Source organism: Triticum aestivum, chromosome 2D (assembly GCF_018294505.1).
Source record: "Triticum aestivum cultivar Chinese Spring chromosome 2D, IWGSC CS RefSeq v2.1, whole genome shotgun sequence".
Classification (NCBI taxonomy): domain Eukaryota; kingdom Viridiplantae; phylum Streptophyta; class Magnoliopsida; order Poales; family Poaceae; genus Triticum; species Triticum aestivum.
Genome location: NC_057799.1, coordinates 638,086,147 through 638,109,781, shown reverse-complemented (window position 1 = coordinate 638,109,781; position 23,635 = coordinate 638,086,147). Strand labels below are relative to the sequence as shown.

General features: G+C 47.0%; 1 protein-coding gene, 1 long non-coding RNA gene and 1 pseudogene across 2 annotated transcripts; 2 read left to right on the top strand and 1 right to left on the bottom strand.

Annotated features, from left to right (window-relative positions):
- The first annotated feature begins 4,431 nt into the window (after positions 1-4,431).
- On the top strand, positions 4,432-5,289 carry LOC123050656 (uncharacterized). Its single transcript, XR_006423813.1, has 3 exons — positions 4,432-4,642; positions 4,720-4,796; positions 4,906-5,289. It is a non-coding gene; the product is annotated as an uncharacterized lncRNA (long non-coding RNA).
- A 4,094-nt stretch (positions 5,290-9,383) lies between these two features.
- On the top strand, positions 9,384-18,973 carry LOC123050655 (acyl-protein thioesterase 2-like; annotated as a pseudogene).
- A 1,694-nt stretch (positions 18,974-20,667) lies between these two features.
- LOC123050654 (protein tesmin/TSO1-like CXC 2) lies at positions 20,668-23,395 on the bottom strand. Its single transcript, XM_044473414.1, has 5 exons — positions 23,203-23,395; positions 22,862-23,126; positions 22,685-22,751; positions 21,421-21,625; positions 20,668-21,044 (listed from the first exon to the last, which is right to left on the bottom strand). The coding sequence occupies exons 1-5, from the start codon at positions 23,250-23,252 to the stop codon at positions 20,837-20,839; spliced, it is 795 nt and encodes a 264-aa protein (XP_044329349.1). The 5' UTR covers positions 23,253-23,395; the 3' UTR covers positions 20,668-20,836.
- Between the last annotated feature and the right edge of the window lie 240 nt (positions 23,396-23,635).

Sequence of the window (23,635 nt, the reverse complement as noted above, 5' to 3'; positions counted from 1 at the left end):
CCAAGACGGCCTGGTCATGGCAATCTCGCCCTTTGATGCATGCAAAATCCAACATTTGGCAGTCGACTGGCTCAAATTTGGGTCGGCGCACCTGCGCTTATCAGCGCCCATAGGGTGTGTTGGCAAGCGTTAGCCCCCGGAAGATCTTCGTACTATGTTAGTTGGGAGAACATGAGCGTTCTCAGAGCTCAGCGACATCTGGCCGTCCATCTCGTTTTCTGATGCGATTCCATCCGTCGGATCGAGCCTCCGGACGATCTGGGCCACTAGATCGAGAGGAGACACTGCTACAATAAATAGTAGTCAAAAACGCGTGCCACCACGTGCAATTCCGGTGCCCCGCCGGGGGCATTTCTGTCATTTCGCATGATTGGGAAAATATCCCATAGCGGCAGGTGTGAGCGCCTGGTCGTCGCTCTTCCCGCAGACCCGCACTCGCGCCGTGCCCCTCTCCTCTCCCTGCCGCCTCGCCTCTCTCCCTTCCTCCAAACCCTAGCCCCGCCCGCGCCTCCCTGCCCCGCCGCCGTCCAGTTCCAGCCCCTGCCCTGTCGAGCGGCCCATGGCGGTGCCGGATCCGGTGTCGGGGTCGAGGCGCGCTGCCCGTGCGTGGGGAGAGGCACCCGGACCTCGCGTGGCCCGAGCTGTACGACGGCGTAGGGCGTGGGTCGTCTCCCTTATCATGCGTCGTCGCCTGCCTCTTCTCCTCCCCTCCTCCTTTCGTTTTGTTGCTCAATCCTCTCTGTAGTCCTGCTCCCTGGTCCATGAGTCGTCGCTGGGTTGGTCGCCGAGGGGCTCCGATGGAGGCGCGCTGGGATGACGTTGGCTAAGGTGGTTCTCCTCTCGGTTCTTTCCTCTTTTCTGTGTTCGAATTGTCATGCCTGACCAGTTTTGGATCTTGGGTGTCTATTACTTGCAGGTCCATTGTTCTCCTCCTCACTTGGCCAAGATTTGCTGTGCTGCTGGTCGATCTGTGCCAGTCTTCGCGTTTTCATCAGGAAACTACAGGTCGACCTCTCGTTTTCCTTATCTCTGTTTTTATGTTTCTTGTTTGTCTGTGTGTATTGCTCGGTATGGTGTGTTCGTCGATCATATGGGTGTGGACGGTGGCAAATCAGTGAATTTGTTTGGTTTCTTCTTGTATTGGTTGGGTCCTCTGGTTGGATTTTGGTAGTTCACATTTGTCTCTTTATGTTGATGGAGACGAATGGTGGTGTCCTCCGGTTAGATTTTAGTAATTCTCGATTGTGCCTCCTTTGTTTGCTTATGCGTGACAGGTGTTTTTTTTCTTAGTTGTCTGGATCTTGCTAGGGCCGGGATTCTCTCTCTATGATTGTAGTGAGATTTTCAGAAGAGCTCGATGTACCAGGGTATTCGCCTTTTGGACTGGTTTGGTGACATTATTCTTTGTCAGGTGACGTGTGAAAAAATAAAGGGTTTGGTCTGTTAATTGGCCTCTGTCGATTGATTTGGTCTGCCTAAGTTATTATGGTTGGGTATCCCTCTGCCCATTATAATGGTCTCAGTGCTGGATGTTTGCCTTGTCTTAAGGGGTGGATGTTTGGTTAGGAAGAGAGTGTTGGATTTGAGCTCCGCCGGGCTGTTAAGATGTTGTCCATGATGGTTGGCAACTTGGCATGGTTGGTTACAAAGAGAATTTGAGATTGTGTGCTTGATGTGTTTACAGTTCTGCTAATGAGGGTGCCTTCTGATAGGGGGTGTCTGCTGTTAGCTTCTTGCTGTGAGATTCGGTTATCTGGTGTCCATGCTTTAGGCTTTCATTCTGTGTCTTTGCATGTTGACCAACTGCTCCTGAATGCGTTTCACGCTTGCTATGCTCATCTGGTCTGCTTGTTTTTGCTTGCCACCTTCAGCTATTATGTTATGTTAGTTCTCTGCTTTAGTGATTATCTGCACTTCTCAATTACAGACTTCATTGCTTCTACATATGGTTTCTCTGTTTATTAATTTTCCTTGCTTTCTTTCATGGTCCTTACTTTCTGTTTGGCAGCTTGTTTCAGTTACAACTGAGTTCTTGGGTTCCACTTTGTTGTTCGAAACTACTTACTGGTGGAGCTGCTGCTCGGTTCATAGGGTAAGTCGTGCCTTGCTATGTTTCCTATTGCTTGCTATTTAGTTGTGTTTATTACTATTTATTTCATAGGCTTCTGTGTTCTTCCCTTTTGTATGGTCTGCGTTGGTATTTTTTTCGGTTGCTCCATAATAATTAATTATTACAGGCATGTTTATTATCAGTTCTTCCTGCGTGCCTCTGCTTGAGGCTGTTGCGAGCTATTGTCGATTGCCGTTTCATTCTTATGTTCGAGAGGTGGCATCCGATGGTTGTCTGCTTGGAGGGGTGGAGATTGATGTTCTTACTAGGGATGACGTGGTGCGGTGTCAAACCAATTTTTACAAGGGATATATGGGTTTGTTGTTGCAGATTACAATTACGATAGCATGTTAGCGTATAAAGGTGTTGCACGGTCGGTTCTGGTGCTTGCAGGTGCTCTTGCCCAGCCTGCCTGGCCTCTGGTACATGCAGGGGGGCAGGTTGATGTCGCTGGTATAAATACAAGTGTTCAATTACAATTATTGTATTCACAGCTGGTCAATTCGGTGTCTGGGTTCTAAAGCCCATCTAGGAGTGTCTTAGATAGATTATGTCTGGTCATTATATTGTTCCCTTGGTTATGCTTGTAATAAACAGCTCTTTGTGTGCATGAATCATTATTATTTCATTTAATTGGCTCTACTGTCTCTTGTGCTCCTGTTTGATACTTTTTTGCATTTACCTGTGCTGTCTTTACTTCGGTTTCGTCTTAATATGCAGTATTTGCATATATGTGTGCTCATTGTTGATGATGGCTCGCCGTCGGAGTGTTTTGCATGCTCCTGTTGTTGGTGTTTGTGGTGTTCGTAAGAGAAAGGGTATGTTGTCTATATGGTCATTTCCTTAGGTTTTGTTTGGCTTGCATCTGTTCATTTGTGTCGGTTCTGTCTTTTTTAGGGGATGCCCAGTGCTCACTCCTGCCATGTCGGCTAGAAATCGGAAGAGGCGTAAATTACTTAGGGGCCTTCGTTGCCATGGTGTTACATGTACTGGTCTTCTTGGTCGAGGTTCCTGTCTTTCCGTCCTTAGTATCTTTGTTTTGGCTGTTGTTTCTCATAACAACATGCATGTAGATCTTCGGTTTGAAGGGGACTTGCCAACTGATTGGACTGGTTTTCCTGTCGAGGTAGTTGACAATCGCAAATGTACTAACTATTAGGTTGATGTTAGTTTTGTTTTTTCCTTTTCCTGTCATGACGGCCTCCTTGAGTATTGTGTTTTCTGTAGTTTCCTATAAGGACAGATCTTACTATGGTCCTCCTGAGTACCAGTACCCTCACTGCAAGGCTTCTTTTTGGTTTGAGGAGAGGGCCAATCCATATTCTTCATGGGTGCTACGTAAAATTGTTTATAACCTTTGTTGCAAAGGTGGAAAAGTCGTTGTTAAACCTTTCAGAAATCCTCCTGCTTTATTGAGTCGTTTATTATCCTGTCATGGTGATCATGTTTCCAAGCAATTCCTGACAAAGATACGGCATCACAGTTGGACGTTTGCATTTACGTCTATTGTGGCGACGTCATTCGTTCGCTGGAAGGCACGCGGGGGTTAATATCTTCAAAATTTGTGGTCAGGTCCATCATCTTATTGGTTCTCTTTTGCCGATGAAAACGATTGTGCCGTCCAGCCATACCACTGGTGGGCGTTACTACCAGGAGAACTTTCAGGATGGTCTTACAATTTGTCGAGTGGATGAGGCCCCTGATACTTTTACTATTTTTACATGTAGTCCAATGTGGCTTGAGATTACTAAGATGAAGCTTAACGAATATCTAGATGAAATCCAGTCAGGCCATGCCTATGGTCCTATAAACGCTGGTACCATTTTATTTACCCTTTCCATGCAACTACATCTTGAAATTTCTGACTGATGTTTAAGGCTTTCTGTTTTTCTATCTCATTTGCTGTTGTTTTGCTTTGCTTTGCAGTTCTGTACACCGTCGAGTTTCAGAAGTTCCTGGTATTCCTGTGAAGTATGTTTTTAGACCAGTGGAAGGTCATTTAATGATTAAGTTTACAAAGTGCACTGAACTTGTGGAGAGAACTGAAATGGAAGCAGAGTTCCCCTTCTGTACTTATGCATTGACTCCAACAGCTCAGCTCCCTAGGCCTACAGATATGCCTCCCTAGGCCTACAGATATGCCTGAACGCTTTACAAGTGATTTTGTGACTAATCATCTTTTCTCTCGTTTGTTTGGTGGTGATTTTATAATAACTCTTCTTTGCTTGCTTAGATGTCATTGGAGTGATTGCTGGAATCTCTGAAGCTGTTCCGTATGTTAGTGCAAAATCTCAGTGCGTTCTTTTTAAAGACAAAGCAGTTTGTTGACACAGACAAAGAGAGCTTGGTAACTTCCAGATCATCACGTCTCCTTCCTTCTATGCTTATTTATGCATGTTTCTTCTCACATGCCATTGAAACAGTCTGATCAGTTAATGAGTCTGTCACTGAAAAGGAAAATTCACCACAGCTTGGCAGTTCCATGGAGAAGGATAACTTACCGTTGCCTGATCAGACCTCCGATGCAAAAAGGTGCTCGCCATTTCTTTACTTATACCCAAGTATTTTGCTCGCATTGCAAGATACTCAATCCAGTGTGCCATTTTCAGGCCCCAACCATCTGTCCCTGTCGATGCTCGAAGCAATCCGAGCAAGCGGGGCAGATAGAAGTAGAAACATCGCCTGGGTAATCATAGGGCTTTCTTTTTTCCAAATTCTTCCGGACCTTCTTGTGGTCTTTGTTACCACCACACATTCTCATGAGTGGTTCCCTGTTGGTCTTCGTGCTCTTTCAGTAGGCGAGTCATCTTTTGGAGATCCAAGACTTTTTGTTAACGTTGCTGTAAATGGACGGTTTCTTATTAGTATGCCTGTACGAGCGAGTCCCGTGCTTGAGCTTCGGCTCGTAGGCACTTACCGCCACATCACTTGGTTGCTTATGGGCAACAATGGCAACTATCACAATCATGTTTCTGTCCATCCGGACTATCAGGCTACTTGGCTAGAAGCTGTATTTTTGTCAGGTTTGAATGATTCAGATTCGCTTATTGCAGTCTCATTTCTTGGTTTAAGTCTGTATAATATTCTGTGCTGAGTCCTTGTCTGTTGCATGTGTGCAGGACTGCAGGGTATGAGATCGATGTATACATGCATGCCCTAGACTCGGTGCCCCGGAGTGAAATGGGAGTCGAACGGCTAGACATGCCATACCCTGCGAAGCGCTTTTAGCCCTTTTATTTCAGTTTCAGTCATGGCGATATCCGTATTTAGAGGCTAGCAAGTACTTCATGCCAAGGTTATTTCCTTTGTAAATATATGGGCGATTGATACACTCTCCTTTAAACTTAATCAGTACCAGGACTGTACTTCAGAATCTGATTTACAAGTGTTCCATCTATTTGCTCTCCTGTGTTGTTCAACTCGTTTTATTTTGTATTCGTGTTCCATATGCTGGGATTAGCAAATTACTTTGACGAGTGCACCTGTTTATTTAGGAGATTGTGAACACTATCTTGTCCTATCAATCATGTTAAGTGCATTGCTAATCAGGTATAAACATGTTTCTAGATGACAATGTTGCCTTCTTTTCCGCAATACCCTGATTACCCAATTCCTGATGTACATTCTGATTCGTGTCTCTACTGCAGAACTTTAGCTCATAGAGCAGAAAACTCGTATCATCTCTCTATGTATGCCAAATAGAGTAATTCCGATAACATCTCATGCATTTTACCTTCAAATTTTATTAACTCTAAACAGTTATCGTTATGATATATGTTTACAAGATGCTAAAGTCATCTCCATTAACATCTCAAAGTCTTATCCTTTGGCCCCCTATCTAGTATCATAGTGCTAACTGATGATGAGTGTGAGAGACATAAAAAGAACGAGAGAAAAATGGGAGAAATGCTCAAGGAAAAAAATAGTACTTATTTTTACCTTCACACATATTTATTGTTTTTAAATTCAGGTTACAAGTAGTGATCTCCAAACAAAACAAAAAACCTCAAACACGAGCGACCTTGACCTACACGAGCATACAAAATTTTCCGCAGCGTGCATGCATTGATGCCCGTACTTCAATCAAGTTCACACACCCTAAACAAACCCTTGGTCGCTATCACGCATCCTAGTCAGAATGATGGGTGTTTTACAGACCTCGTTTTGGGGATCTTGCTGGAAAGCTCGCGTGGATCCGTGGCAGATCATATAATTAACTAATAACAAATCATCCCCCGCAAAAAAAAACTAATAACAAATTATATTAGCGTGACATGTCCATCGCGCTCACACAACAAATTGATCAGATGATGAGATCCATGACCAGCAATTGTCCTTGGTGCATGTTGAGTGTTGACTAGTATATGGCCCCAACTAGTCATGGTCGATCCTTGCACGTACATACGTACAAATAATAACATATTTTCCTCCGGCGACGGAAACTAATCATTTAAATAAAACGGCGACGGGAACATATTTTCTTTTGTCCCAAATATGTGTTAGTATATTACTGGTAAGTTGTAACAAGAAATTAACAAGTTCCTTTTTTTTCTGCGGGTGAGAAATTAACAAGTTGATAACCGGGCGAGAGGGGAAGTGGGAGACGTGCGTACACGTACCAGCAGCCGTTCGGGCAAGGCCAGGATAACGGCCATGAGCACCTGTATCTGCAACGCTGAGGCCTCATTCGGTTTGGAGAATTTTCGTAAGAAAAACATAGAAATAAGCATTCCGGAAGCATAGGGAGCGGTTGACGTCCGTGCGTGCATACGGATTGCCGAAAGTTCCAGTTCTCTACTGATTTCTTCGTTGAGCCTTGTACTCCTGGTACAGGTCGAAGCTAAGCTAGCAAGTCTTCTGCCGACACACTCTACTCACGTTTACACTGGATCGATCATCAGAACAAACATGTTAGCTGCCTCGTAACGCGAGCCGGATCGAGATTCGACACACACCCACGTTCGTCAAATCTGATGGCTTGTTAGGGCATCTCCAACGTTGACCCGGCAATTAGCTCCGGTGTCCGTTCACTAATGAGAAATCAGTCTCCGGACATGGATGCGAGAGTCGGTCATCTAAAGCTAGTCGTATATGTTCGCTTACATTTCAAACAGTGTTTCAACTAACCGAAAAAACTCATGCAAATACGACGGATTTCATCAAAGTTCGGATAGAAAATATATAACACAAATCACTCATACATAGCATGCTAATAAGTCTAGTACAAGAATAGTTTAAATTCAACGAGATTAACCAGATGTTTAACCAGTATTTCATGAAGGGATCTTGTCATCCGACACATACTATACCTTTAGCTTCATCCAACAGTATGTGTGCGTAAATGGCCGTCCCTCTGTCCTGTGGTACATCATGGCAGCACGTGCGGGCTACATAATGTGTATACCATAATTGAGTGAATGATTCAATCAACAAGTTGAATAAGAATAAGCAAAACTTACGATCTCTTCCTCAGTCGCGCGCAATGGCCACCTTGCCTCCAGCCGAGCAACCGCGTCACAAAACTTGATGACGGAAGTATGGATGGCATACTATCGTATCTGCATGTCGTGGGGCACAATGTGCTTTCGCGCGTGAAACAAATAATGCACGCGCTGCCAGATCCCCGCCCCCCCCCCCCCCCCCCCCCCCGCTCTCTTGCCTACAAAATCCGCGGATACGGCCAATCACACACCGCACAACAACTCATCCTCCATGATCGAGTATACCCCGCCATCCTTCATACTCTAAGAAAACAACATGGCGTCCGAAAATTAGCTCAACGACATTTGACCGAACATCTACACCGGGCGTGGTGTCCGCCATGGACGACGTCGAAGGGGGTGTGGCGAAATGTACTTGACTACGGACGGGTCCTGGGTAGACGACGCCGCCGAGCCGCGTTTCATCCAGAATGCGTTCGCGTAGCCATCCTGAGCGGCCGCTGCCACCACCTCCTCGAGGTCCATGTCACAGCGACCGCCGCCTTCGCCGACGAAGTGCCACGGCATGCGGCAGCGACCGAGGGCTCCTCGGGCGACAGACATAAAAAATCTGGACACGCGGGGAGGAGCGGTGACTCGGCACAGTCGCCACCATTGAGCAGGCGGTGCATGTGTACGACATGACGGCGTTCCGTTACTTCGGCAGCCGGGCAAAGCTTAACTTCCCTCCTCGGCATTTTGAAAGTTTCTTTCCAAAGAAGTAGATTTTGTGTGTGTGTTCGTTGGGATGAGTATGCCAATATGTATGTAAATGCCCGCGCCTTGAAAGAAAATTTAAAAGAATGAAAATTACACCGCACGACTATATAACACCATCGATTTAGACACGAGGAAATCTTACTTGATTTAGATGTAAAAAATAGTCAGGACTTGACCCTTGACAAATCGTCCAAATTAACTGAAAGAAATCGTCCAAATTAACTGAATCCGGAACCTGCAGAGTAAACAGGACTTGACTCTTGACAACGCCGATCGAGCAGCAGAGGAGCCACCGTATCCGTCGTCGACGAGAGAGACGCGGAAGAATCGCTCAGGCGGCCCTCTGCGCCTAGCATCGGCCAGCCATGAATGAAACTAACCCACGACGGTGACAGCTCCGTCGCCCTCATGGCGCGTAGAAAAAGCGGCACCGGCCATGTCCCCCCTTTGTCCTCTCTCTCGCCTAGCTCGCCAACCTCCGCCGGGCCCCGCGCCGCTTCACGGTGACGCGACGACCACCCGCCAGCTCGAGTCCGTCCCCATTAACGCCGACCCGCCCCCGTCGTCCGTTCGTTCGCCAAGGTTGCCGCGCACCCAAACACACACTGGATGCATGCGTCGGTCTCACCGCGTGTCCGGCCGGCGCCCGCTATCACGGCGAGCTTCCAGTCGCGGCGCAAGAGCGCGCGTGCATGCATGTTTGGTGCTAGCGGCAACTCGCAAGATTCCATCCACATGAACACGACGGTCGAAGACGGGCCGAGAACTCTCCAGTCTCCTCTGCACGATCGGTTTCCTCGGTAAACTGAACGGAACCGTCCTACTCCTACCAAGAGGCATGGCCGTGCCCGTCGGGTCTGCATCGCCGCTCGTGCCAGACATATATAGAACGCGACGGCGACACACACGGGTGGGGGCGCACCGTGCACGGTGGAGGAAGCAACCTTCGGACGCAAGGAGAGCATCTAGCTCTGCCGCCGTGCATCCTTGCCGCGTCACCCGCGGGCCCCGCCACCCCGCCGGCTTCTATATATAGGCCAGGACCAACCGCTCCCGTCGACCGATCCGTCAGCTCCATCATCTGATTGCCGCGCCGCCCGTCCAGCTCAGACTGACCGCTACGTCTCACTCTCTCCTACCTCTCCTAGCTAACTGGCTAGCCACGACTACGAGTAGCTCGGTTAGAGCTAGCTAGCTGGTGATCAGACTGACCGCTGCAGGCGGAACGCGAATGTAGATGCCTTTCAGCTCGTTTTAAGCCGGCCGGTTCGGACAAGGCATGCGCTGCTCCGTTCTTCCCGCACAAGATGGCTCCAGCTTCCGCCTCGCTCCTCGCCGGCGCCAAGCGCTCCGCGGACGCCGCCCCTGACGCTGCTGAGCTTCCACCAGCGCAGGTCAGTCACTGCATGCTCACTCTGTCCCCTCTCCGGCAAGCGACATACGTACGTACTGATGCGCGCGCGTGGTGAACTTGTCAGGAGGGCGCGGTGACCAAGAAGAACGGCCCGAGCCAGCAGCAGCAGCAGAAGCTGGAGTGCCCGCGCTGCAGCTCCACGGACACCAAGTTCTGCTACTACAACAACTACAGCACATCGCAGCCGCGCCACTACTGCCGCACCTGCCGCCGCTACTGGACGCAAGGCGGCACGCTGCGCAACGTCCCCGTCGGCGGGGCATGCCGCCGCCGCGGCAGCGGCAAGCGCCGCAGGCCCTCCGCTGAGCCCCAGACGACCTCCTCCGACTCGCCGCAGCCGGACATGCAGGAGACGCGCGCTCTCTCTGACCACCCGCTCCCAGTCTTCCCGTTCCTCGCCGACGGCGGCCCCGTCTTCCGGCCACAGTTCGATCTCGGGCTTGGTGGGTTCCCCTGGACACCGGCGACCACGGACCACCTCTACGACGGGCTCGCGGCGCCGTGGGGTGGCTGCGACCGGGCGCTCTCCCTCACCGGCGCGTGGGACGACCTCGGCGGCCTCGAGCTCGCCTGGCCACCACCGCCACCGGCCGGGAACTGATCAGCGTCATCATGTCAGTCAGCGTTTCGCCAGCGCGTTCGAGGCTCCTGTTTTATCATCGCAGCCTCGATCGAGGCTAATAGTGCTAGCTTGCATGGGAAATTGTACGTCTCCTGTTTACAGTAGTAGATATATCTTTTTGACCACACTAATTGTCTTTTTACCTAGCTCGATGCATCTCAGGTTATACTTGCATGTATATATGGATGTGGCTAGAAAGTGTTGGAATTTTGCCCTCCGGATCACATCAAATCACACAAACACACGGGCACGAAAAACTAATAGCCCCGCGCACAAAAAACTAATAGCCAAGGGCTTGTATCTGTTGAAACCGCAGCCCTTTAGCTATCTTTCCCCTGACTCGAACGGAGGTGGAAGAAGAAAAACAATGGACACAAGATTTTTCGGCCGGCGCACGGACATCCTAATCCTTTTCTTTCTTACCGTGGCTACACGCCTCGTACCGGCGCTCGGTGGCAGCGTACCACACCGCAATCAGCAATACAGGGGATCTTTTATGCCCCGGCGCGCACACACACTATGGCACGGTGTGATCCGCTCGGCCCGGCCACCCCTCACAACGATCTCACGCGAAAGACTCGGCTGCTCTCAACAGCCCATGCATGCATGACTCAGCACGCAGCCACACCTCTAGCTAGCTTATCCATGCAAACTAACTAATTTTCTAGCCTGCAGCATGCACCATACACACACACTGGTCACCACACCGTTTAATCCTAACAGTATCTGCCCTGTTTTTCCTTCATTTATTGAGTATTTAACCAAAAACTACCACAATTCGTGGAAACGTGACAGACAACTACCACTTTACGATCTTGTCCCAAAAACTACCACTTTTTACTAATTTCCTGACAAAAAACTTCACTTCTAAAAAATGGCCGGTTTAGACGATTTAAACATGTTTATGACAGGCGGGGCCACTAGTGTTTTTTGCAGAAAAGCCCCTAGCACTACTATTAATCACGCACATGCCCATTGCGGAAAACTAAAAATAATGCCACGCGGGCGGGATTCGAACCGGCGACCTGCCGCGTCACGCACAACCGACCACTACACCAGCCTCTGTGGCTTGTTCAAAGTACGATACTATACTTATATTGTTATATCTTTGAACAAATAAAATAAAACGAAAAAATGATAGTACATCAGGATGCGATCCTGCCCGAAATTCTTACCGCGCGTGCACCCTAACCAACAAGCCACGCACATGCTCGAGTCAAGCTCGAGGCATATCTACTTCGGACACATCCTGACCTTTCCCCTTATTTTGTAAGTATTTTTTTTTCGATTTCTTTTATCTTTTTACAGATCTTCATTATTACTCGGGTTTTCATGTTTTCATTTTTTACGTTTCTTTTGTATATATTACAGGTTTAATATGCAATATATTTTGCAAACATACACTGAACATTATTGTATAAATACACAATGTACATTTTTTAGGATCACAATTAACATTATTGTATAATATATGATGAACAATTTTATTAAATACATTTAACATTTTTTATATGATGAACTTTCTAAAATATATAAACTCTATATTTCTGTTTTGGATTTCTTTTATCCTTTTTCAGATCTTCATTATTCTTCGGGTTTTCATTTTTTTCAATTGCTTTTTATATAGGTTTAGTGTGCAACATTTTTTGGTACATACACACTGAGCATTGTTGTATAAATACACAATGAAATATATTGTTTAATGTACGATGAACAATTTTGGTATATACATTGAGGATTTTCTAAATATAGGATGACCTTTTTTATAAAAATATATAAATTCAAATTATTTATGTGTTTTTTGTTTCAGATTTCTTTTATCCTTTTTCAGATCTTCGGATTTTTTTTTTGCAAAAGGGCCCTGCCGCACGTTTAGTAATGTAATAATGTGAAGGTATTTTATCTAAAATGTACAACAATTTCAAGCCGGTGGCTGTAGACGGGTGCACCTATTTAATTAATTAGTATTTGCATTCTTCTAAAAAAACCTGGCTATGCAAATGGTCCTGCAGCCCGTTTAATGCAGACATATATAAAACATGCATGCCCTACCTAGATGCGAGTATCTCTGTGTTGTAGTGGATAGAGCGCGCTCTCGGTCCGGCTCGGGCTCAGGTTCGAATCGGGGCGGCCACATCATTTTTGGTTCCATTTTATTTGTTTAAAGGCGAAAGAATACAAGGCTTTAGTATCCTCTTTTAACAACGAGACTGGTGTAGTGGCTGGGAGGTGCGTCTGTAACGCGGCAGGTCGCCGATTCGAATATCGCCCGCGCATCATTTTTTCGTTTTATTTTATTTGTTCAAAGATATAACAATGTAAGTATAGTATCGTACTTTGAACAAGCCACAGAGGCTGGTGTAGTGGTCGGTTGTGTCACCGGTTCGAATCCCGCCCGCGCGGCATTATTTTTAGTTTTCCGCAATGGGCTTGTGCGTGATTAATAGTAGTGCTAGGGGCTTTTCTGCAAAAACACTAGTGGGCCCCGCCTGTCATAAACACGTTTAAATCGTCTAAACCGGCCATTTTCTAGAAGTGGAGGTTTTTGTCACGAAATTAGCAAAAAGTGGTAGTTTTCGGGACAAAATCGTAAAGTGGTAGTTGTCTGTCACGTTTCCGCGAATTGTGGCAGTTTTTGGTTAAATACTCCTATTTATTGCTTTTCTTGTTTTCTCTTTTTTCTCTCGGTACAAACTCACGCACCCTGTGTGCGTTTATATATGTTTACGCAGCAGACAAATCTCAACGCACGCACGTACTCAAACTCAACTCCGACTACTACTCTACTCAGACATCTAACTAGTAGTTACTAAGCTCCCAGGAAATATACGCTCCTAATGAATCGCGGTTGGTGAGGATCGATGAGGAGATTGTATTGCTGTCCTGTGGCCCCTGGTTGTCAGGTATAGTCGGTTTGCTTCTTGCACGTACAAGCCCGACCCTCTCTTCTTTTCTTTGATGTTCTCTTCCTGCTCGAGTCTTCACCCGCTGCTCTCCTGGCCGCCACCGGCCATCTCCTCCACCGCCGCACCACCCTCCTCTCTTTGATGTTTTCTTTGATGTCGACTCTGATAAAAAAAATTATTTGGGCAGGGGAGAGGTGGTCAGCGGCTCAGATTTCCGTGGGGCGGCGCGCACGGCTCCGTTTTCCTGCTGCGGGTGGAGGGCGCTGCCGTGGTTGTTGTATGGGTCGTCCGTCTCGGTCTTCTTCCTGTTTCGGCTACTACGGCCATCTCCGTCCAGACTGGTGCGTTCCTTTTCCTTCATCGTTGGCTCTAATTTCTTTGTTTATTTGGGATGGGGATGGTGATGCCCTGCTGTTGCGGTGGTGCTTGCAAGCCGGCATCGTTCGATTAGGCGCTGTGATTTTTGGGTTGTGGTTGTTGTGGTGGTGGAGTCTTCATGTAGGGGGCTTCCTGATGTTGGTGCGGCCGATTGGGTTCTGGATTGCGCCGAGCACATTCGTTGTGCCACATCGTCTGGTGAGGTTTTGGTGTTTACCTGCGGTGATGGGTTGTGGGTTTCCTTTGTTGGTCGGGCTCGGCTGCGGTGGCGGGGGTGGATTTGGCGGAGTGGTGGCCTGGTGTGGGTCAGGCCATTTTTCCTTCTAATTTTTATTCTATCATGTCCATGGCTAAGTGGTCGTACTGATTTGTTCGGCGTGTGGCAGGGTTTTCCTTTTGTTGTGCTCTGCTGCGGCAGAGTTTTTGGTGCATTAAGCTAGCTGCATGGAGTACTTGAGTTTACAGGTTTAAAACATTCTTCTGATGCTGGATTTCAAAGGTACTTTTGCTCTCTATTGATGATGGCTAAGAATAAAGAAAACATACTTTCCGACAATTGAAACTGCTCTAACTTTTATGTCCCTGAATAGCTAGCAGCTGAAGGCTTCCTTTTTTTCTTTCCTGCCGAGGGATAATCTGATATCCCCATATATGAATTCTTTCTAATTTTGCAACGTGGTTGACTTTTCCAGTTTTCTCTTTCCTTATGTTCTATGTCTGACATATATAGGACGCCTGCACCAAAAGTTTAAATTCCGTCAGTACCTGTAGATATGTTAGGAACAGACATGTTGTTCCAAACAACAATACAAAATAATATGAACTATAATAGCATGAACCATAGCAATGTACCATTACTGTTTTCGTGTAAGACTATTTGTAGTTTTGTCACTGCCCAACATACAAAGACAGAGCTACACAAGCAGAATTGTCATCATGCAGTAGTATTACTATAGAAGCAACAGAAATATAGAAATGAGATCAACGGAGATAGTATCTTTTGATGTAATCTGTACCCTTCAGTTCAAACACAAATAATGTTATCACTATCAAATCGGACCATTCAGTAGCAATACCATGAAATTCTGAATCCAATGTGCAAATCTTACACCAACAGGTCTGCAACGATGCAGTTGACTAACCATGATAGGGCTTCCTGGTTGTTGAGAATTAAGGGAGAACTCATAGTAAAATCTTTGTTAATACTTTGCACACTAATAGTGTGATTGGTTGGGTGTATAAGCTTAGGCTATGCTGAGTTTGTGCAGAATCCTTTTTTTTCATCACAGTGAAATCCTTGTCCCTTTTGAACCATCGGTACATTATAGATGACTAAATTGTATGCCCCTTGATATGTGCAAAGCTTTCAGAGGAGCTGCGATGCGCAATAAGCAACGTAAGTGTCTTTCCTTATGCAAATTTTTCATGCATCTCCTTGCGATCCATGTCGCAGTGGCGGCTGGCGGTTGGGCCAGCTCTTCCTGCATGATGTGTGTGCGTGTTGTGTGTGTGCAGTGCCTGGTGCTTGTGGATGTGCTGGATCGTGTGTGCGAGATGGATGGTGCTCCACTTGCTGTTAATTGCTTTAAATGGGAAACCAAATATTGTGTACTTGCTCAATTATTGAATTATATTTTCATAGATTGAATTATTGTTTACTGTATTTTTGGCCTTCGCATTGCAATACCTATAGATGAGTGTTTTTGTGAATTGTCACAGGTTAGATCCTATCTGCAAATTTTACCAGCCTATTTTATTTGATAAATATCATTGTTAACACATGATCCCATTGTTGTTTAGGTGATAATTGTTTGTGTGTGACAGATGTAGAGTAGACATAAATCACAATTTCTTAGTTTCTTACAGTTATTTGACATGAAAATATAATGGCTCTCACCATTGTTGGTTTCACTGGTATATAGATCAAAATATTAAGGTGAAAATGACAATCCAGGAGGAGGGAGCTACAGAGGTTGACAGTGATGACATGGGCGGTATCGATGCAGTTGACTACACAAGTGGTGGATTGATTGTCCTTTCTATTTGTTTAGGATTAGGAAAAAAGGGCTTATTTAATTCAGTATGTTCGTGGCAACGTTGTGTTTATATCAGGCAATTAACTGTTTTCGATGTACTGGGGGCATGATGTGTTTATATCAGCCAGTTTAGCTTCAGCTGTATAACCCGGTCTACTAGCACGAGTGGCTGGTGTGGACTGAGAGCCACGAGGTGGGCGAGGGTTTCTGCTGTGTGCGCAACCTCAACTTTAAAGCCCTCGACAATGAAATTGTTCCGGGGTGACTCACATACCAGTGCTAGAATACCCTTCCCTGCTCTGAGTAATATGATCCAACTTGATGGACTATCTTCCACTGTTTGTTTTGTATTATTAAGTGTTGCTTCTTGCGACTACAGAGATGTGACTCGGAGGTCCAGAAGCCAGCATCAGCATCACCATCGCCATTAGTTAATATGGCCTCCTGTGGTTGCGTGCTCTTATACTGCTAGCTAATAATGCTGCTATTGAAATATAACCACGCATGGTACATGGCAATGGTGCCTGATGTGTGTGTATGCGTTGTGACTTGTGAGCCGGCTTCCAAGATAGTGGAGTGAGTAGGATGGCTTTTGAATTCCGATATAACTCATCTGTCTATCTCAAACAGGGGTTTGTACTACTTTGTGGCCTGCATTGTTTTCTTAATTTTCTTCAGTCTAATCAATGAGCTCACTATCTTGCACCTTGTTGTCTGTTCTGTTCTTCCTCTGTTGTTGCTATGACCAGTTTATCAGATAAAATTAGCTGGATTTGGACTGGGCTGGGCTGGTCATTCTAATCTTGCATTGCTTTATTCCATCCTAAGTGAACTAAATGCTTCAAAATTAATCATTTTTACAGCGATAAGACAGAAATGCGGCGCGGCAAGGCGCACATGAGCTTCTAGTACCTCTGCATGCCTCCTTCAGTTAGCATCCGGGCAAGAACTAGCGCGCGCTCTCGCTCTCCCGGATTTTCTCTCCCTACTCCTCCCTCTCACCACCAGCAGACCGGCTCCGTGCGTGCGTGCGTGCGTACGTGACCACCATGAGCTCCTCCGGTACGTACTGCATGTCACTTGTCTTGCTGTGCTTCTTCCACGGCGACTCGGCTTTCAGTAAGATGGACCGACCGACCGACCTTGTTGATGGTTTGCAGGCGCCCGCGGTCGCGGTGTCCGTCGAGAGTACGGCCGGACCTATGTGGTGAGGCCCAAGGGGAGGCACCTGGCCACCATTGTGTGGCTCCACGGCATAGGCGACAACGGAAACAGGTTCCTTCCTATACTTACCGGATACATACATACATACATACTCCATGTTGCACTGCACTTCTCTGTTTTGTTTGTTTTTGTCTTGGTTTTGAATTGATTTTCTTCCGAGAGGCACGAGTGACATGTGATCTTCCAAGCTCAGCTGCAAATCAACCACTAGCTCCAGTCCTCAGTAGGAACATATGCTAGCTAGATACTAGAGATACAAGCACAGGCTTGAGCCACTTCTTGTGTGAATGCATGCGACCTACTGTACTAGCTAGTTAGACACACGACACCACGGAAGTGTGAAGGCACGTATGCATGGCATAGGGTCGACCCATTTTGTCATATGCCACAACCAGAACCAGTACACACTGATTGTTCCTTCCTCACTTCTCACTTGTCTCTTATTCCCCACCGCTTTTCTTTTCTGACGGAGTACTTGTACACACGCGTCATTCAGTCAGTTGAATATATGCAAGTGCATGTTTTGCAAGAGGAAGTGAACTAAAACTTTATATATGTCTACACAAGTTGATGACTAGCTGCGATACTTTTTATCTCATTCATTTTTAATTAATTAATTTATGGAGACCTAATTTGTTCCTTTTCCACGGCTTCGTCTTGTGCAGTTGGTCCCAGATCCTGGGCAATCTCCCGTTGGATAATGTAAGTTGAACACCCATGTACAATTAATCCTATTCCTAATTCCTCCTCTTCCCCTGAGCACATCAATAGTATATGTATAGCTAATTCTTGTTATCTTCGGATTAATTAATTAATTAATGAAGCTTATCTGAACCCTCAAGCTCAGTTATCCTCTTCAGAATAACTAGTGTTTTTAAGCTTAACAGCCTCGTGCATCTCCGTGCAGGTCAAATGGATTTGCCCTACTGCGCCAACGCGGCCCGTACCGGCCTTCGGTGGATTCCCATGTACTGCATGTAAGCCTCTCAGCCTAATTAATTACATATGGGATATGGCTTGGCTGGCTGCAGCTTTGCTTTTCCCCCAGTTTTTATAGGCTGTTTCTGGGACAGAAATGACCATCTTTGCACTGCATTGCATACTGAAATGAAACAGGGTTCGATCGACGTGGAGGAGACTTCGGTTGACGGCCCCGACGACGTCCAAGGGCTGGACGCATCCGCCGCACACATAGCAAACTTGCTATCGTCCGAGCCCTCTGATGGTAATCTGATTTTTTTCTACATGTACCACATTCATTTAGCGAATAAAAATTATGTACTAATGCTAATAGCGCACGATCTCCAGTGAGGCTTGGGATAGGCGGTCAGCATGGGAGCCGCCACTGCGTTCCACTCTGCCGCATGTTATGCTCATGGAAGGTTCTCAAACGGTGTTGCGTACCCTACCCTCAGCGCTATCATTGGGTTGAGCGGCTGGCTTCCCTGCTCCAGGTCTGACACTGATATTTTTGACGAAAAAACAGTCATGTTATTGATACAGTATATTGGTAGTATCTGTTAAGCTCATATTCGAATATTGTTTAGGACCCTGAGGACCAAGATTGAGAGCTCACAGACTGCTTTCAGGAGGGCTGCTGCCTTGCCGATAATGCTTGGCCATGGAAGAGGTTAGCATTGCCTACTGTTTTGCAGTCCATGTGCTGAATTAATCTCTTCTGAATTGTGAAATTTACTACTACTAAAAATGCTTAATTTCCTTCTTTGTGTTCCTGCAGGGGACGAGGCAGTCACGTACAGGAACGGTGAGAGGTCAGCCGAGTTTCTGCGGAACTCGGGCTTTTCTTACCTGAATTTCAAAGCCTACAACGGGTACTACAGATGGACATGCACAATTTTCCCACTTCGTATTTTTCTTCTGAAATTTAGTAGTACTGACATCATGTCATTTGTGCAGACTGGGCCATCACACCACCCCTGAGGAAATGGACGATGTCTCCAAGTGGCTCAGGGCAAGGCTCGGGCTTGATCGCTCTTGCGGCTAAGTGGAGAAGCTTGTGCCTTGGTGGCTGACACATGACATGAGAGAAAAGTATTGACACTATAGAGGAGAAGGTTGATATATATAGGTTTTTTTTTAGAAAAGGAGGATGACCCCGGCCTCTGCATCTGGGAGATGCATGCGGCCACTTTATTGATTATTCTCGAGGACCTTACAAAGTATTACAACAATATGCCTGAATCCGCCATCTTGGCAACATATGCCACTACTCCTATCCATATGACGAAGGGGCGCTAGCTGGGCCAAATACCCAGTCCACTCATCTAAGCCTATCATCAAAAGCGCAGCCCCAGCCGAGCCACATACCGGGTCTGGGGCATGAACTGGTCTGACGCACTCACATGTGTCGTCGCCGCCATCTTCCACTGGTCCGTCTTCAGAGCAGATATTGAGGCTACTACCTTGTCAGGCCACTCAGCCATCGACGCCACCATGACGCCAGACAGCAACCCCCTCCTGTGCGTGTCCAGCACCGCACATCGGGCGCCGAGTCTCCACTGCACCACGCCGCCGAGATCCGCCGTCATCAATGTGCAGGATGAAGCACCGCTCCACCAAAAAAGCCGCCCACTGGTCCCTCGAACCCGTGTACGCCTCCAAGAATGACGCCCCCAAGGAGGAAACGACACCAACGCGCCGCCGTCATCTGATCTACTGATCTAGGGTTTCCGCCGGTGGTAGCAGATAGAGGTCTGGAGCTTCTCCACGACGAGGCCTTCAAGAAGGTAATGACACAACAGAGTGCCGCCAACGCCGGTCTTGGCAACGCCGAGAACTAGGTTTTCACCCGGATCCGCTGAAGGAACCTCCATCAAGCATCGTGTGCACGGGTCGCCATCGATCTGAGCCGCCGCACATCGAGGTCGCACCGGCCAGATCAGATCTGTCCGGAGGGCAAACCACACATGACGCCGACCCAACCACCAGGCCCTCCATGCCGCCACCACACCTTGCTGCCGTCGAAGCCGGCCAGCAGCACCGGCGGTGAGCCAGATCTGGCCGCCTGCCAGACCCAGCAACCCTCCTCCGCAGGGCAGCCACAAGAGGCGCACAACTCCCGGCCAGCAAACTTGGAGGTAAGCAGAGGTGGGAGGGCCGCCACCCCAACCCATCCATGGCCGGATCTGAGAAGCGAAGCAGAGTCGCCGCCTCAGACCGCAGGGAGCTGGAGGCGCCATCCCGCGAGCAGCCAGGGGACCACCGGAGGAGCCACCCTCCAGATCCACGGTCCTGGCCACCGGAGCGCCGCAACGCCGGGCCGCCGAGCAAGACGAGGGAGCGTCCTCCCTCCACCAGAGATGCGCGCCTTCGCGCGGGGAACGCCCCGCCGCCGCCGTCCACGGCGCGGGCTTAGCCCAGCCGCATCCTCCGGCAGCGGCGAGGGGGAGAAGGGGTGGCGAAGGGGGGCGCCGCCGGCCGACGATTGGGGTTCCCCCGAGCCGCCCAGGGGCGACGCGGGGGACCTCTTCATATATATAGGTTAATCATATGAAGAGACCACGACCGGCATGTGTTGATATATAAGTCGTCACTACTGAATTTCATGTTACACTTATATAGTACTAGTAAGAGTTGTACCCCAGTTATATTGTTTGTTTTGATTGACCACACCAGTAATTCATGACGGTAGCTTTTAATATATGGTTGTGTTCTACTTCTATATCAGTCCAGTGTAGACTTTTCACGTCACGTCATATCATCATCGAAACACACCAGAGAGATTCATAAAATTCTCAGGGAAAAGATTTGGAAGATAATAACCATATATGTACCAATTACGGATTCATAAAATTCTCAGGGAAATTATTTGCGGCTATTTGGAAGATAATAAACTACACTGAGCAAATCTCAAACTAGGCGAGCTGTATGTATCAGCATCACAATACTCAAGTGGAGTATGGTTTTAAGTTGATCATCAGCTTCATCAAGATCGAATTCCACCGAGTTTGTTGATCTGGCTACCATGGTGGAGAAGATCACAAGTGTCAGTTTTTGAAGGGCCCTGCTCTAGTAGGGAGTTTGCGTCATTGCTCAGCGATGCATCGGCCTGCTGCGCCAACCCCTGATGTGCTTGGCGATCAATATTGTGCTGAAAGTCTGAATAGAAGATGATGTCCTCGAGGCCGCCGTCACTACACAAAGGAACACATGATTAGAATGCTAACACATCCTATTTACCGTAAACTGTCACTTGCATGTTGTTCCAATGAAGACCGTGGAGCAGGTGTAAACACATCACAAAGAAGACTATCACGACAAACTGTTCTTTTAAGAAAGGGGACGTTCATAAAAGTTTGTCGCGGCAAAGTCTGGTAAACTGGATCATAATTTGGCATCAATTTGGATTTTTGTTGGTAATAATAGCCCATCTTCATTGCTCCTCCTCTTCATATTATTGCCATAACTTACCAATTCGATTTTTTTTTCTTTTGAAATTTCACTCCGCTCGGCATAGCAGTAGCGCAGGAGTAGATGGCATTTGACAAGGATGTTGAAAATATAACTCACCCCAGGGCTTGAGTTGGTGGACCAAGATCAACATCCATGTGACTCAATTCGCTGGGGATGTGGATATCGTCCATGATGCTTGTTTCTGTCAACTGAGAAGCCATGTCGTCGTTGATGATTGCGGACGATCCATTAGAACGGACAAGTGTTTCACCGGAGCCGCCAGATGTTCCTTCAGGACTATCACTATGTGCTTGTTGAGCCGCTGGCAATTGATCATGCAAGAACACGACTGAGCATAAATGTATAAATGCTATAAATAAAGGGATAAGTATATTTTTCGTCCTCGAACTCTTCCAAGAGTTTAGAAATCGTCCCTCAACTCTAAACCGGACAGTTTTCGTCCCTCAACTATCAAAACCGGATAGTTTTCGTCCCTCGTGCCGCCTCGGGCGGTTTTAGTCTGAGATGAACAGTAAATCGGTGAACAATAAAATTGGAAAAATAGCAAAAAGAAAATCAAAAAAATCTGAAATTTTACAGCATCGAAGATAATCTGGTGCGCAAGACCCGTGCAAAATTTCGTGGTGTTTCGACATTCAAGCAGCTCGTGGCAAACAAAAAACTGTAAATATGTACGTAAGTGAACAGTAAATTTAAAAAAAATAGCAAAAACAATAATAAAAAAATGAAACATTTTGGCATCAAAGATGCTCAGGTATGCAAGATGCATACAAAATTTCATGATCAAATGACATACGAGGAGCTCTAGCAAAAAATAAAATAAAATAGCGCACTTTTTCAAAAAAATAAATCTGAGCCAAATTTTGTTTTTTTTGTCACGAGTTCGTACAATACCCAAACATCATGAAAATTTGCACGCACGTTGGGCACCCAAGCCTCTTTTATGCCAAAAAAATTCATACTGCTTTGAATTTTTTTGCTATATTGAATTATTGTTCACTGACGTACATATTTATAGTTTTTTGTTTGCCACGAGTTGCTCGAATATCAAAACACCACAAAATTTTGCACGTGTCTTGCACACCAAAGTATCTTCGATGCTGTAAAATTCCAGAGTTTTTTGATTTTTGTTGCTATTTTTTTTGATTTTACTGTTCACCCGGGACTAAAACCGCCCGAAGCGGCACGAGGGACGAAAACTATTCGGTTTTGATAGTTGAGGGACCAAAACTCTCCGGTTTAGAGTTGAGGGACGATTTCTAAACTCTAGGAAGAGTTCGAGGGCGAAAAATATACTTATCTCTTAAATAAAATAAATGAAAGTAGAAGAGAATATATGTGTGGCGATCGATGCACTCACCGCCTTTCACTCCGAAGGTGTTGGCGCACCCTGTGCACTGGCACTTGTCGCTGCACCCGACGCCGTGCTTTGATTCAAGACAGCCGCAAATCGAGCATGAGATCGAGCACCGGCAGCACATGAAGTCATGCAAGGCAAAACCAAATAAAAGCAGAGGAGACGTGAGTATGTACGTACCTTGAAGCACTCGCAGTAGAGCTTCTTGCATTCAGAATTGCGGCAGTTGCACCCCTTGACGTGCACCCCTGCTGCTCGCTGCTGCTGCTGTTGCAGCCCAGGCCCATCGCCGGCGATGATCTTGGGCTTGAAGGCGTCGGGCTTCTTCTTCATGATGCACTCTGCGCGCTCATCCACCTCGTCGGAGTTGTCCTCTGTGTTGCGGCAGCCCTGGCAGGAGCACCCCTCGTCGCAGTACACCGAGGCCTCGAAGCAATGGCAGTAGCTGCATGCATGTGAATGCGGTTTCGGTGAGGAGGACCGTAAGAGCACGTCGGCGGCGTCGCCAGTGGCTTACTTACCGCTGGAGGCACTGGGTCTTCTCGCAGGTGCAGTGCGGCAAATCGTCCATGGCGGCCAAGGAAGAAGGGTCAGAGGGGAGAAGACGGGGTAGGAGGCAGATCTGTTCGAGTCTGATGCACGGAGTCTTCAAGAAACAAAGATGTCCTATACAATACAACTGCAGACACAGAGTCCATGCAATTCCAGTGACATTCCAAGTCCAACCGGACAGCTCTTTTCCGGTCCAGTCAAACTTGCCTATAAATTAATCAATCGGCAACGCTGATCCCAACTTAGACCTAATCTGACTCATACGTATACTACTATGACACGTCTAAGTGCAACTCTACCTGGAGTAGTATTCCCACCCCTACAGTTGGACTAGGAAACTAACTCAAACTTACCTAATCCTTGCAACACATGTTTGGATTATCCAACAGAAAGTTCATGAGA